Below are 14,969 nucleotides of genomic sequence, written 5' to 3' on the forward strand. Positions count from 1 at the left end.
TCAGAATAAAGCTGTCCACGAATGACAAAATTTAAAAGTGGCATGGTTATAGATTTGATAAAAAAAAAACTTTGCTTTTCTATAAAATATAACATTCCAAGACAACAATTTTTTGGTAAGTAATAATCCCTGTAAAATGACATAGAGAATATAAAATTTGTATACCTTTAGATTCAATTATAATTTCAGCATATAAAGAATAAATAATATGTAAGATTTTAAAATGAGGCACATGGCTTATTGCAAGCAGTGTATTCAGCACTGAAAATAATTCATAAGCTCCCAGTCTGTGAAAAGCAAATACCAGAGCATCACTGGCAGACCCCGCCATGGGGATCCTGACTCTTGGCTGCCCAGTCCCTGACAGGACACATGCTAACCCCCTGAAAGTTTCCTGTTGAACTTGGCTCTGAATCTCTGCAAGTTCTTTCTGATCAGATGCCTTAACAACCCAGTGACCCATCCCTTGTTCCTGACTGGAGCTCAAGAGCATGGCCTTTCCCGATTGGCAAAGGGAGGGGTGGGCCTTTGCTGTTTCAAGATGGCAGCCCCCAGGGGAGCAGCAAGCCATGCGGCCAACATGGCTGCTGCCAAGTCATGCAGCCCAACATGGAGGTTGTCTACACTGTTCCTAAAAGATAGACGGCCAACATTATACCGCAAACAAACAGAACTCTCACCAGCTGTTTCTGGGGCTGAACCCTGAGAGGGAGAGCAAGAAGAGACCCCAAGATTAAGAATTCTTGGCAGCTGCTGGGACATTCTTGCAATCTCTCTCATGCTTTCAACCCTACCACACACAACTAGGCTTCCCCAAAGCAGAACTCGCCTCCTCTTTAAACAAATTAAACAACAACAAAGAGACACAAAAACATCAACACTCTTATACAGGCACACAGAACACACTAAAAGTTTACACCAGAGAATGCCCAGCATTAAAAACTACCAAAGCAGTGTCTTTTGTCCCTGGTTAGGGAACTGCTTCTCTAGAATTTCAGTATATTCCCAATGGACTATTCAAACAAACAAACAAAAAATGGGCTAAGGTCTTTTCTAGTTGCCTCTACCTCCCTTTGTCTGGGGGAACCTTCTATGAAGATAAATCAGAGGCATTGCTTCCTATGGGGAAAAACAGGGTGTAGACATTAATTAACTTCAGAATAGTTCTGAGACAGTCTCTAAAATTTTTATTAATTTCCATCTTATTAGAAGAAATTTTTTTTCTATGCTTTTCTCTGGAAGCTTCTAATGTCCAAATCAAGATATGCTTCCCATGTACTCATTCAGTTTAATTTCGGAGCCAGCATTTTCTAATTTCTGCATGCAAAATATTAACATAGGTACCCCAAACAAACTGCATTTTAGCCATTTCTCAGTTAATATTTTCTAGTTAAATCTTCCCATTTCTGTAAAGTACTTGCAAGTAAAGGCTTCCTATCAGGAGTATTAAATGAGGGCTGGGGTCTTGGGAGCTTCTGGTCTTGGAGGCACAATTTCCCATGTTAATTTTTTTTATTTTGGATATCTGTAGTCTGAGCAAACTTTCTAGACATGTTATGTAGTGGGTTAAATGTGGCCACAGTTTCTCTCCCGGCTGTCTAAACCACAGAAAAGGTTTAGGGCCCGGGCAGACCAAGCCTTAAGGTGGCCCCCTAGATAAGCCATTTAGTTAGTTAATTACAGTTGCATTGGGACTTCCCTGTGGGGCTCCAGCATTTCTGAAACCTCCACAAAAATTCTTAATCACCTAAGAACACCCCAGAATCGAACTATTCTAAAAAGAAATGTTGCCCCTTTATCTTTGGAGCTGAATGAGTTCAGCTCATTTATATGGCGAAGGTTATTTTTGCTCAGACTCAGCAATTTCAATTGAAAAGCCAAAATCAAAACCAGCCACCCATTTTTTCCTCCAGTCCTGCCTTAGCCTGGGTTCTGTCAACCCTTAACCTGGGGTTCTATCAACCCTGGTTCCACCTCGAGGATTTTAAAACAGCTCAAATAAAGTCAGACCCTCTAACAAAGTAAGGGAAGGTCCTGGATCCAAGAGACAACTCACCCACGTTCACCCAATGGGCGGAGAACCAGCGGGCTCAATGGGCCCTTTGCTGGATCCTAGCACCGAGTCAAAGTCCAAGGGATGGTCCTGGGTGAGTTTCTTTGGAATCCTGCCGACTACGCCAAGTAATGTTAACGTAAAAAAACCATTGAAACCTGTAAAGAATTTTGTGAGTTTATTTGAGCCATATGCCGGGAAGCAGAACCTCAACGAATTGAGATAATGCTCCCTCCTAATAATTTTTTGATGGAGTCTTTAGGGTTTTCTGTGTACAGTACCATGTTATCTGCGAATAGAGACAATTGTATTTCTTCTTTTCCAATTTGGATACCTTTTATTTCTTCTTCTTGTCTGATTGCATTGGCTAGCACTTCCGGTACTATGTTGAATAGTAGTGGTGAAAGTGGACATCCATATCTTGTTCCTGTTCTTAAGGGAAATGGTTTTAGTTTGTGCCCATTGAGAATTATGTTGGTTGTAGGTTTTTCATATAAGGCTTTTATTATGTTGAGGTATGATCCTTCCATTCCCACTTTGCTGAGCGTTTTTATCAGAAAAGGGTGTTGGACTTTGTCAAATGCCTTTTCTGCATCAATTGATATGATTATGGGATTTTTGTTTCTCAATTTGTTTATATGGTGTATCAAGTTTTTTGATTTGCGGATATTGTACCAGCCTTGCATCCCTGGAATAAATCCCACTTGGTCACGGTGTATGATCTTTCTAATGTAATGCTGGATCCGGTTTGCTAGAATTCTGTTGAGGATTTTAGCATCTATGTTCATCAAGGATATTGGCCTGTAATTCTCTTTCTTTGTGGTGTCTTTATCTGGTTTTGGGATTAGGGTAATGCTGGCTTCATAGAAAGAGCTTGGAAGTGTGCTTTCCTCTTGAATTTTTTGAAATAATCTGAGGAGAATTGGTTTTAGTTCTTCTTTGAATATTCGGTAAAACTCCCCTGTGAAGCCATCTGGTCCAAGGTTTTTGTTTGCTGTAAGTTTTTTGATTACTGTTTCAATTTCATCAGTAGTTATTGGCCTATTAAGGTTTTTTGATTCTTCCTGGTTAAGTTTTGGAAGGTTGTATTTTTCTAGAAATGTGTCCACTTGGTCGAGGTTGTCCAGTTTGTTGGAGTAGAGGTGTTCGTAGTATTTTTTAAAAATCCTTTGTATATCAGTGGGATCAGTTATTACTTCACCTCTTTCATTTCTGATTTTGTTTATTTGGGTCCTCTCTCTTTGCTTCTTGGTGAGCCTGGCTAGAGGTTCATCAATCTTGTTTATCCTTTCAAAGAACCTGCTCTTGTTTTCATTGATCTTTTTTATTGTTTTTTTTTTGGTCTCTATGTCATTTATTTCTGCTCTGATCTTTATTATCTCCTTCCTTTTGGATACTGTGGGCTTTTCTTGTTGCTCTCTTTCTAATTTTTAAGTTGTAGGGTCAGGTAATTTATTACCATTTGTTCTTGTTTTTTGAAATAGGCTTGTAGAGCTATGAACTTCCCTCTCAGGATTGCTTTCATTGTGTCCCATAGATTTTGGATTGTTGTGTTTTCATTGTCATTTTTTTCCAGAATGCTTTTTATTTCTTCTTTGATCTCTTTGGTAACCCAATCATTGTTTAGTAGCATGCTATTTAGCCTCCAAGTGTTTGATTTTTTTCCATTGTTTTTATTGTAGTTGATTTCTAGTTTTGTGCCACTGTGATCTGAGAAGATGCTTGTTATGACTTCTATCCTCTTGAATTTGAAGAGACTTTGCCTATGTCCTAATATGTGGTCTATCTTTGAAAATGTCCCATGTGCACTGGAGAAGAATGTATATTCTGTTGCTTTGGGGTGAAATATTCTGAAGATGTCAATTAAGTCCATCTGATCTAGTGAGTCATTTAGAATTGGTGTTTCCTTGCTGATTTTTTGTTTAGAGGATTTATCTAGTGATTTCAGTGGGGTATTAAAGTCCCCTACTATGACTGTATTGCTATCGACCTCTCCCTTGATATCTTCTAGAAGTTGTTTTATGTATTTGGGTGCTCCTGTATTGGGTGCATATATGTTTACCAGAGTTATATCTTCTTGTTGGACTGCTCCCTTTAGTATTATGTAGTGGCCTTCCTTATCTCTTGTTATGGCCTTTACTTTAAGGTCTATTTTGTCAGATATAAGTATTGCAACCCCAGCTTTTTTCTCATTTCCATTTGCCTGAAAAAATTTTTTTTCCATCCCTTCACTCTCAGTCTGTGTGAATCCTTTGTTCTCAGATGGGTCTCTTGTAGACGGCAGATATATATGTTTTCTTATCCATTCAGCTACCCTATGTCTTTTGATTGGGGAATTTAATCCATTTATGTTTAATGTTATTATTGATAAGTACTTGTTTGTAGTCATTTTTATTCTTAATATTTGTGTTTCTTCTTGCCTTTCTGTTTCTTCTTTTTACAGCAGTCCCTTTAGCATTTCTTGCATTGCTGGCTTGGTGGTAATAAACTCTCTTAGTCCTTTTTGTCTGTGAAGCTCCTGATTCCACCTTCAATTTTGAATGATAGCCTTGCTGGGTATAGTATTCTGAATGTTAATGATCTTGAGTGTGATCTGGCCAATCATTATCAAGGGGTAGATTTTGGGTGGGGGTGAAATGAGTGAAAGCATTTGTTTGGATGAAAGAGCAGCTTGGACAGAGGAAAAGAGGTGTTCCTAGATTCTCTTTCTAGCATCTTTGTGTGTGTCCAGCTGTGAAGGCTACCCACACCTGAATGTCAGCATGAATTGGGAACATCCTGTTTGGCCAATTGGGTGTTCTATGCCCTACTGAACTGCACATTCTCTAATATGACCTTGATGACAAACAAGTAATCACAGTGCCAGAGGCTAGAGTGGAAGTATCTGGGATAAAAACGATATTAGAAATAACTGCCATTCATCACAGTTTCAATCTCCACCAGGCAATGTGCACAGTGCTTTACAAACACTCCACACATCCCTGCAGTCCTATAAGACAGAGCTTATCAGACCCACCTTCTTCACAGAGGAAGAGCCTGATGCCCATTGTGCCAGCTAATTTTCCCAGGAATACATGACTAGTAAGTGGCATCATGAAGTCTTGACCCCTTGCCTGAATTCATCAGGTGTCCATGATATTTCCTGCTTTTGTAGCCCATGGCCCACCTTCTGCCCCACAATTAATCTGTCCTCTCAGTATGAATGAACTCTTTCAGATGACCATTAGTAGAACCCTGGGGCCCAGGCAAGAGCAGGCCTAAGGAAGGAAGGTGACAGTGAGAATAAAGCATAATTTGGGAATAGTCTGAGGTTTATTGATATCTGAGTCTTCTCAGTGCCAGGATTTCTGCCTTGTCCCAGCATTTTCCCTCATCCCAGCATTTTCCCTCATGACAACACCCTTCCTCGGTCTTCCCTTGAGTGCCCTCCTGTCCATCCCTGGATCATGGTCTGCTGACTTGCTCATCACTGCTGCCTCCTTTTAAGGCTGCACAGAATCTTCTGCCCTCAACCTGACACACAGGCTCCCTACTCCCTTCAGCATTGCCCTGATCTCCTATATCTCACCCTCCATACTATCAGAGATCAATAGCCCCTTATTTATGTTCTATGAAGAGATAACTGTAAATAGCAATATAATTTTAAAAAGTTTTTATTTTATTATTGACACTATTACAGATATCCCCATTTTCCCTTCCTTTGGCCCTGCTCACACAGTACCTGATCTCCCCGCACCCTCTGGCCCTCACCACATTGTCATCTGTGTCCATGGATGTTCTTTGGCTAGTTTCATCCAATCTTTCTATTCCCCATCCCCTGGACAGCTGTCAGTCTATTCGATATCTTCATGCCTGTGTTTGTATTTGTTCGTCAGATAATGTTCATTAGATTGCACATATAAGTGAGGTCATATACTTTTTTCTCTTTCTCTGACTGGCTTCTTTCACTGAGTATAATAATCTCCAGGTCCATACATGCTGTCTCAAAAGTTAAGAATTCCTTCTCTTTTCCTTCCAGGTGGTAGTCCATTATGTAAATATACCTTTTTTTTTTTATCCACTCTTCTACTGATGGACATTTGCACTGTTACCAGCTCTTGGCTATTCTACATAATAAAAGCCTAATATTCAAATCGACTGAACTGCAGAACAACCGGTTGCTATGATGTGCACTGACCACCAGGAGATAGACACTCAACGCAGGAACTGCCCCCCTGGTGGTCAGTGCGCTCCAACAGGGGGAGCGTGTTTCAGCCAGAAGCCAGGCTCATGGCTGGCAAGTGCATTAGCGGTGCTGGGAACCTTTCCAGCCTCCATGGCACCACTAAGGACCAGCGAGCCAGTGGGCAGTAAGGAGCGAGGAGTCCCAGACTGCAAGAGGGTGCATGCGGGGCTGAGGGCTGCCCCCTCCAGTGAACAAATTTCTTGCAATGGGCCTCTACTTATAAATAATGCTCTTTGAACATAGGGATGCATATATTCTTTGTGATTGATGGGTCAGGCTTCTTAAGATATATTCCTAGAAGTGGTATCACTGTGTCAAATGGCAATTCCATTTTTAATTACCTGAGGAAACTCAACTCAATACTGTTTTCCATAGTGGTTGCACCTGTCTGCATTCTAACAGCATACAAGGGTTCCTTTTTCTCCACATCCTCACTAGCACTTACTTGTTGTTTGTTGATTTATTGATGGTTGCCACTCTGGCAGGTGTGAGGTGGTACCTCACTGTCATTTTAATTTGCGTATCTCTGATGATGGGCGAAATTGAGCTTTTTTCATGTCTTGTCCATTTGCATGTCATCTTTGGAGAAATGTCTACTCAGGTCCTCTGCCCATTTTTAAATTGCATTGTTTGTCTTCCTTTGGTTGATCTGTATGAGTACTTTATACATTTTGGAGATCAACCCCTAATCAGATGTATAATTGGCAAATATGTTTTCCCATTCAGTGGCTCCCCTTTTCCTTTTGATGCTGGTACCCTTTACTGTGCAGAAGGTTTTTAGTTTGATGTAGTTCCATTTGTTTACATTTTCCTTTATTTCCCTTGCCCTGAGTGACATATCTACAAAAAATGTTGCTATGTGCAATGTCTGAGATTTTACTGCCTATGTTTTCTTCCAGGATTTTTACGGTTTCATGACTTACATGTAAGTATTTTATTCATTTTGAATGTATTCTTGTGAATGGTATAAGTTGGTGGTTTTGATTCATTTTTTCACATACAAATTTCCCCAAATCATTTACTATTAAGGGGACTGTCTTTACCCCATTTATGCTGTTGCCTCCTTTGTCAAATATCAGTTCACAATATAGGTGTGGGTTGATTCTTAGGCTCGCTGTTCTGCTCCATTGATCCATATGCCTGTTCTTATGTCAATACCAGTTGTTTTGATTACCATGGCATTATAGCATAGCTTGATATCAGGCATTGTGATTCCTCTAGCTTTGTTCTTCTTTCTCAAAAGGTCCTGAACATGGTGCCTAAAAAAGACTGTCTGACTGGTGGCCATGGTACCGATGGTTGAATTTCTGGGATCCAGCAGCCTTAGCTGAGGAAGGCCAATTTCATAATGGTTGTATTCAACTGCACTGAAGTAAGCAGTGAATATTTCATCTTCAAAGGAAAAGATGAGCCTGATGTTCTAGATTCTTCACCACAGTGGAAATTCTGTTGCTCTTGCTTCAAAGAATATTGCTAATGGTCCTACAGAAGCCTTGGGATGCAAGGGTGCCTCAATAATAACAAATAAACACCCTCTCTCCACCAAATGCCAGACTGTGGTTTCCAAAGCCCTCTCTCCATTTTCCCTCCCATAAAATGGACAAGTCCTTTCAAATAAGTAATTGGCAGAGGCATGAGCTAGCAAAGTGCACAAGGAAAGCTTTTCAGCCTTTAAATAACTCCTTTAAGAAACAATTGTTTTGCCCTAACCGGTTTGGCTCAGTGGATAGAGTGTCGGCCTGCGGACTGAAAGGTCCCAGGTTCCATTCTGGTCAAGGGCATGTACCTTGGTTGTGGGCACATCCCCAGTAGGAGATGTGCAGGAGGCAGCTGATCAATGTTTCTCTCTCATCAATGTTTCTTTTTTTTTAATTAAATCTTTATTGTTCAGATTATATTTGTTCCTCTTTTTTTTCTCCCCCTAACTCCCCTCCTCCCAGTTCCCACCCCACCCTCCGCCCTCACTCCCCACCCACTGTCCTCATCCATAGGTGCACGATTTTTGTCCAGTCTCTTCCCACATCTCCCACTCCCCTTTCCCCCCCAAGAATAGTCAGTCCATTCCCTTTATATGTCCCTGATTCTATTATAATCACCAGTTCATTCTGTACATCAATTATTTATTCACTTGATTCTTAGATTCACTTGTTGATAGATGCATGTTTGTTGTTCATAATTTGTATCTTTACCTTTTTCTTCTTCTTCCTCTTCTTAAAGGATACCGTTCAGCATTTCGTATAATACTGGTTTAGTGGTGATGAACTCCTTTAGCTTTTCCTTATCTGTGAAGCTCTTTATCTGACCTTCAATTCTGAATGATAGCTTTGCTGGATAAAGTACTCTTGGTTGTAGGTTCTTGGTATTCATCACTTTGAATATTTCTTGCCATTCCCTTCTGGCCTGCAAAGTTTCTGTTGAGAAATCAGCTGACAGTCATATGGGTATTCCCTTGTAGGTAATTGAGTTTCTTTCTTTTGCTGCTTTTAAGATTCTCTCTTTGTCTTTTGCTCTTGGCATTTTAATTATGATGTGTCTTGGTGTGGTCCTCTTTGGATTCCTTTTGTTTGGGGTTCTCTGCGCTTCTTGGACCTGTAAGTCCATTTCTTTCACCAGGTGGGGGAAATTTTCTGTCATTATTTCTTCAAATAGGTTTTCAATATCTTGCTGTGTCTCATCTTCTGGTACCCCTATAATTCTGATGTTGGTGCGTTTGAAACTGTCCCAGAGGCTCCTTACACTATCTTCGTATTTTTGGATTCTTTTTTCATTTTGCTTTTCCGGTTGGGTGTTTTTTGCTTCTTCACATTTCAAATCTTTGACTTGATTCTTGTGCTCCTCTGGTCTGCTGTTGGGTGTCTGTATAATATTCTTTATTTCAGTCAGTGAATGCTTAATTTCTAGTTGGTTCTTTATCACAACATCGAGGGTCTCATTAGATGTCTTGAGGCTCTCATCAAGTTTATCGGCAGTTTCTAGCAAATTATTGAAAGCCCTCAAAAGTGCGTTTTTTAGCTCTATATCCTCCATTTCTGTCATGTTTTTTTGTCTCCACATTTTTTTATGCTTTCTTGGTGCACCCCCTTGTGGTCTTTGTGCGCAGTATTGTTGTAGTTAAGCCTTAATTGTTGTCGGCAATACTAGGGGTGAATTGACTTCCAGGCTAACTGGCTATGAGAGTCAGCTGTGTCTGCAGTGGGAGAACTTCTGTGCTGAATCTCTAGGGCGGTGCTAATCTAGCCTTTTCCTGAGGCTATTCGGCAAATGGCTCTGCGCAGGGCTTGGGTGGGGCGGGTCGCACGGGATCAACAGGGTGGGCGGAGCGAGCAGTTATGGCTGCTCTCAGTTCCATCCCCAGCGGCTCTGCAACCGCTGCAAACCTTGGAGAGAAAGCTGCCTTCCCGCTTCTCCCGTTTGAGTCTGGGTCCCTAGAGACTCGCACTGATCTGGAGCTCAGAGTCTGAAACTCCCTCCTGATTGAAACCAACAACCGCGCCCTCCGCTGCCGGCCCGCTCCACGCGCACCTCCGCACCTTAGTATTTCACCTCCACACTGTGCCTCCTCTGAGTCTCGGTATGGATTTCTCTTTACTTCTAGTTGTAGAATCTCTCCTCAGCCAGCATTCCTGTGGTTCTGGGTGATGTCCGTTCCATCTTTTAGTTGTATTTTTGAATTGGTTGTTCGAGGCGGCAAACTCCGGCGTTAACCTATGCCGCCATCTTGGTTCCTCTCCAACACTCTCTCATCAATGTTTCTAACTCTCTATCCCTCTCCCTTCCACTCTGTAAAAAATAAATAAAATATATATTTTAAAAAAAGAAACAATTGTTTGGTAGGCAACTGAAGGGAGCTGGCTGTTTATGCAGAGACACTAGGAACTCCCCACTCCCACCCCAAACCCACCAACACCTATCCTCTAAGGCATATCCTCCAAGAATATACTGACTTTGTGAATGAATGCTTTGTAATCCTGTTTAGAGGCACAAAGACCATGGACTGAGCCTGAACCTAGACCCAGGGGCTCCATTAAGGATACAGTCCTTAGGCTGAGGGGCACCTTGAGGGATTCTTTTCCCAAATGCCTTTGCACTCCACTTTTAGAAACAAAGGATTGACCCTCAGAGACCACAAATTACACCACTTAGTGCAAGACATGGGACAAGGACTCATGGGACAAGGACGCAGTCTCACTACCAAGGAAAATTACAACTTGTTTAGGTAGCCGTGACTGAAGGAAGCAGATATGAAAATAATCATAACTATGTCCTTGAACATAGATGAGAGCCTGGGTGTGGGATGGGACAAAAGTCAAATTCAAGTCATCTTCATTAAAGAGGAGAGGATACTATAGTGGTTTTTGTGATCCATGTTCTCTAGCTGTTGTGGATAATTTTGGTCTTAATACTCTGAAAAGGGAGATAGAATGGGTACCATGGGAAGGTACCACTGCTTGTGCTGCCACCTATGCAGGAATATAACTCTACTCTAGAGACAACTTGACCCAGGGGTAATAAAACAGGACTCTTAGTTTGGGCATATCTGAGCAGGACCCACCAACCAGCAAGAGCAGCTGTAAGAGACCAAAGCAGCATGCTTGTGGAGGGTACATTGGACAGGGGGGCTATCTGCTGAGATGGGGCCAAACACCATTTTCTGGGAGGTACAGTCCCCCAGGGGCCCATCTGACCCAGGCATTCTTGGTGGTAGCCAAGCTAGGACTAACCAGGGCCTTGATCTTGAGCTATCAAAGAGGCCATCAACAATCCTTCTCCTCTCTAGGGATGAAAGTAGAGATAGGATCATGACCTCTCAACACATCTAGTGAACTATCAAAAAGAAACAGTCTTCCTGGCAGCAGATGAGAGTTCTTTCTGGTAACCTGAACCCAATTTTTGTGTGCTTTTTGGAAAGAGAGAACCTGGGGGTGTTACGCACGTCCACTCCCCCACACTTGTCCGGGGCCCACACTCCAGAGCAGCTGTGAGCCACTTTTGTGAAATCACATGACTTGAGCAGCTGGCTGTCCCATGGCTGAGACTCTAGAATTTTAAGGGAAGTATATATTGGGCATCCCTGCTTTAACCCCCTGTTCAGTGATAGGATTAGATTAGACAATGCTTTTTAATGTAGAGCATCTCCATGCCGAGTCTGTGTACCCATGAGATGCACGGAGCCCATTGATGGTCATGATTCATCTGGATACTCAGTAACCTTCCTGTGGAGTCCTCCTGCCCCTAGGGCTGTGGTTAGCAAACTGCGGCTCGCGAGTCACATGCGGCTCTTTGGCCCCTTGAGTGTGGCTCTTCCTAAGCCTTAGGAGTACCCTAATTAAGTTAATAACAATGTACCTACCTATATAGTTTAAGTTTAAAAAATTTGGCGCTCAAAAGAAATTTCAATCGTTGTACTGTTGATATTTGGCTCTGTTGACTAATGAGTTTGCTGACCACTGCCCTAGGGGATCAGGTGCTGTGGGATGCCTACCTGGAAGATATCCTTTCCCCCTCTCCTGGGTTCCAGTAACCACCTGGGGTTTGAAAGCGCAGTCGGGTACTTCTGCTTCAGGTTAGTCAGTACAGCCTGCTTTTCCAGTTCCACAACCTCCTCAGGAGCCAGATTGCTGTGCCCAGATGTATGGGATTGTCCTCGTGAGATGCCTCTCTGGACTCATTGACAGTCTCAAGGACTCTGACCTTTAGGAAAAGGGAAAGTTGCCAGGAAATATCTTGGTGCTATCACTCTTTTTGCTTCTGCTCATTCCTGGGTTGTACAAAGAGAAATGTTTTAGGATAAGTGGTTAGTGTTCAGGACTCCTTTACACGTTTTCCCTCTCTTGGTCTGGTCAAACTCAGAGAACACTTCAGCAGCATCCAAGGGACCTTGTGGGAGGTTTAGAAGTGGGCACTGAACTATTGCTAGAATATGACCAACCAGGTATGGCCTCATGCCCCTTGAAGGAGACACTAGAATTTTCAAGAAAGCACTGGTCTGTCCTGGCAAGTGACTGGTCTGCTGTAAAAGTGTCCCTGGGCTCAGGAGGGCTTGTGTTACACATGTCACATCACTACCTTGTGACCCAAAAACGGATCTGAAATACAGCTCTGATAGAACAGTGATGATAGAGATTTTTGTTTTTCTGTGTGGGCAATCTTTAATTTATTTGGGTACCTTCTAGCAGAGTTAATAATTGTTGTTAGTGGTGAGGATGATGGGCTTTCTCCCAGGCTTTGACTGGAATGGCCCATCTTCTGAGCCAGACTGGCTCTGTCGTATACCACTTAGTAGATGGGGTGGCTTGAATTCTAGGTGGGCCTCTCTGCAAGACCCCTGGAACTTAGGCTAGAGACACTCATATGCTGATCAGAAACTTCTTGGCATCATAGGGAGACCTGCAAGTAAAGACCCTCCTATTTCAAGTTGCATGACTAATATAAGGTGATTTCCCCAAGGTCAGGAGCCAGGCAGTTCTGTCTCCTGACCTGTAGGCAAGGATCAGGGGACCAGATATTCCTGGGCTTGCCTCAGGGCCCCTTAGCCAGTTCCTTGCCGAAGGTGTGAAAATGAACGAGGACAACTGGGACAAAAGCCTGTCTGGGGCCAGGACTTCTAGCCTCCTCTGGCTCACCTGGCAAGGTGTGTGGCATGGAAACAGAAGAATACGGACTCACAATTCTCATTGGATTGTTTATTTTGTACCATGTAGTTTTTGCCTTTCTTTATTAAAGTGGAAATGGATTCATGGTTTAAAAGCCTGTGATATTATGGGCCTGCATTGTCCTTGAACTGCTCACAGAGTGAACACTTGTTATCTGAGGAGCCCTCATGCTCCTCCTCCTCAGCCTGGTCAAGGTCCTCAGATGGAGCCATGACTGAAAGGCCAGCTATCAGAGTGGAATAACAGATGTTGTGCAAAGACATCACAGAACCTTGGGGGGGGGCAGATCCCCTTTGCCGTCAGTTCCAGCAGTAGCCGCGGGCACAAACATGACACTACCAGAAGTGCCCTCCCCACTTGAACCACTTACTGCACTTGGGCACTGGACCTCCCTGGCACTGCCCATGAGCTGAGGAACCGAGAACTCAAATGCCTGGGTGGCATTGGGTCCCCACTCATTCTTGCCTGTCTCCTGAGCCTTTTCTTCAGCTTCTTTGTTGCTGACCTTCTGGTGTATTCTTGGGGAATGTCTTGTGGGGGCCATGTTCTTTCTCTTTTGGAGGGTGATACTGGTCCCTGGACAAACGTGCGTCACCTGGTTGCCTTGTGTTGTAATATTCTTGAGGAGCCAAGGCTTGCCTCTCTGGAAATTGCAATTTCTGTAGATCTGAAACAAAATTAATTAATTTAGTCACCTGTGGAGAAAATATATCTATTTGTCATTAACTGGCCTCTCAGAGTCTTTACTCATCCCTGCAGGTTATCTCTAAGGGGACTATAGTTTCAAGAGAAAATCTATACTTTCTAATCTTTTGATAAATACTGTATTATGTGATAAAGGGTTAGACCCTGAAATGAATCCCTTTCAGTATATCATTCTTCTGGGTCCACTGAGAAGATGTTTGAGAAACAGGGAACATGGGAAATGGGAGGACTTCCTACTTTACCATTATCCTGTTCCCTGGAGAGCAAACTGAAGAGTTTGCCTGTGCATATTTTGCTAAAGCCATGGCGGTTCAGCAAGCAGATGAAACTCTTTAGGCTGTTCCATTCAAAGATTTGCTCCTTGCCCCTTAGGCAAAGAATCTCCTTCTGGAAAAGATTTTCCTCAATGATCACGGTGTCTCCGTCGTCATTCCAGTGCACAGACATGAAGGAGTTATCCTCCACTATCCTCCAAAGCTTTCTTGGGAAGGACAGCCCAAGAAGAATTTGTTTCCTTCCACATTTGGCGCCTTGGTTTGGGTCCTGTGGTTGAGGGTTGTCTTGCAGGCTTGGATCTTGGCTATCTTCTTGGTTTCCATGTCTCTCCAAAGCCTCCCTTGGACCCACATGTGGATCTGGGGATGTATCATGTTGGACCATTATTGGTGGTTGTCCATCCTCTGATGGGGCCAGCTTGGCTTCGCGCATCTCATGGGTACTCTAACTAGCCATGTTGATGCTCTACATCAAAAATCACTTGGTACCCAGGATCTTATCACTTCAAAAGTGGGGTCAGAAATGCCTTTGGTCACAGCAGCGATGCCCTATATATACTTTCCTCAAAAGTCTAGAGTCTTGGTGGTGGGGCAACTAGCTGCTTAATTCATGTGATGTCACAAAGGTGACTTATGGCTGCTCAGGAGTGTGGACCCTGGCCAAGTGTGGGGGCGTGAACATCTTTAGAGCCCCCCATCTTCTCTCTTTTCAAATAGTACAGAAAAACAGGGGTCAGGTTAATAGAAAAGGTGCTCATCTGCTTCCAGCCACATTGTTTCTTGTTTCTAGGCCCTGGATGTGTTGAGAGGTTATGATCCTATTTCTACTCCCACCCCTACAGATGGGGGAAGCCTGTTGATGGCCTCTTCTTTGCTGAAGGGCAAGGCCCTGATTAGTCCTAGCCTGGGCAACCACCAAAACTTCCTGGGTCAGATGGGCCCCTGGGGGACTGTACCTCCCTGAAATTGGTGGTTGGTCCAGTCTCAGTAGGTAGCCCCATGCTTCAATGCACCCCTCACAAGCTTCCTGCTTTGGTCTCTTCCAGCTGTTTTGTGGG

At 43.1% G+C, this 14,969-nt stretch overlaps 1 protein-coding gene across 1 annotated transcript; it reads right to left on the bottom strand.

Moving 5' to 3' along the window:
• Positions 1-13,193: 13,193 nt before the first annotated feature.
• Positions 13,194-14,344, bottom strand: LOC111825081 (heat shock transcription factor, X-linked member 3-like). The gene is made up of 2 exons (XM_023750459.1): positions 13,874-14,344; positions 13,194-13,598 (listed from the first exon to the last, which is right to left on the bottom strand). The coding sequence occupies exons 1-2, from the start codon at positions 14,342-14,344 to the stop codon at positions 13,194-13,196; spliced, it is 876 nt and encodes a 291-aa protein (XP_023606227.1).
• Between the last annotated feature and the right edge of the window lie 625 nt (positions 14,345-14,969).

Source organism: Myotis lucifugus, unplaced genomic scaffold (genome assembly GCF_000147115.1).
Source record: "Myotis lucifugus unplaced genomic scaffold, Myoluc2.0 scaffold_13, whole genome shotgun sequence".
NCBI classification, from domain to species: domain Eukaryota; kingdom Metazoa; phylum Chordata; class Mammalia; order Chiroptera; family Vespertilionidae; genus Myotis; species Myotis lucifugus.

What these genes read in the sequence shown, in the direction of transcription:
- LOC111825081 (XM_023750459.1), bottom strand. Translation starts at nt 14,344, where the DNA reads ATGCGCGAAGCCAAGCTGGCCCCATCAGAGGATGGACAACCACCAATA. An exon ending in GGGAACAGGATAATGGTAAA is followed by an intron (nt 13,599 to 13,873) that starts GTAGGAAGTCCT and finishes ATTTTGTTTCAG; the next exon opens with ATCTACAGAAATTGCAATTT.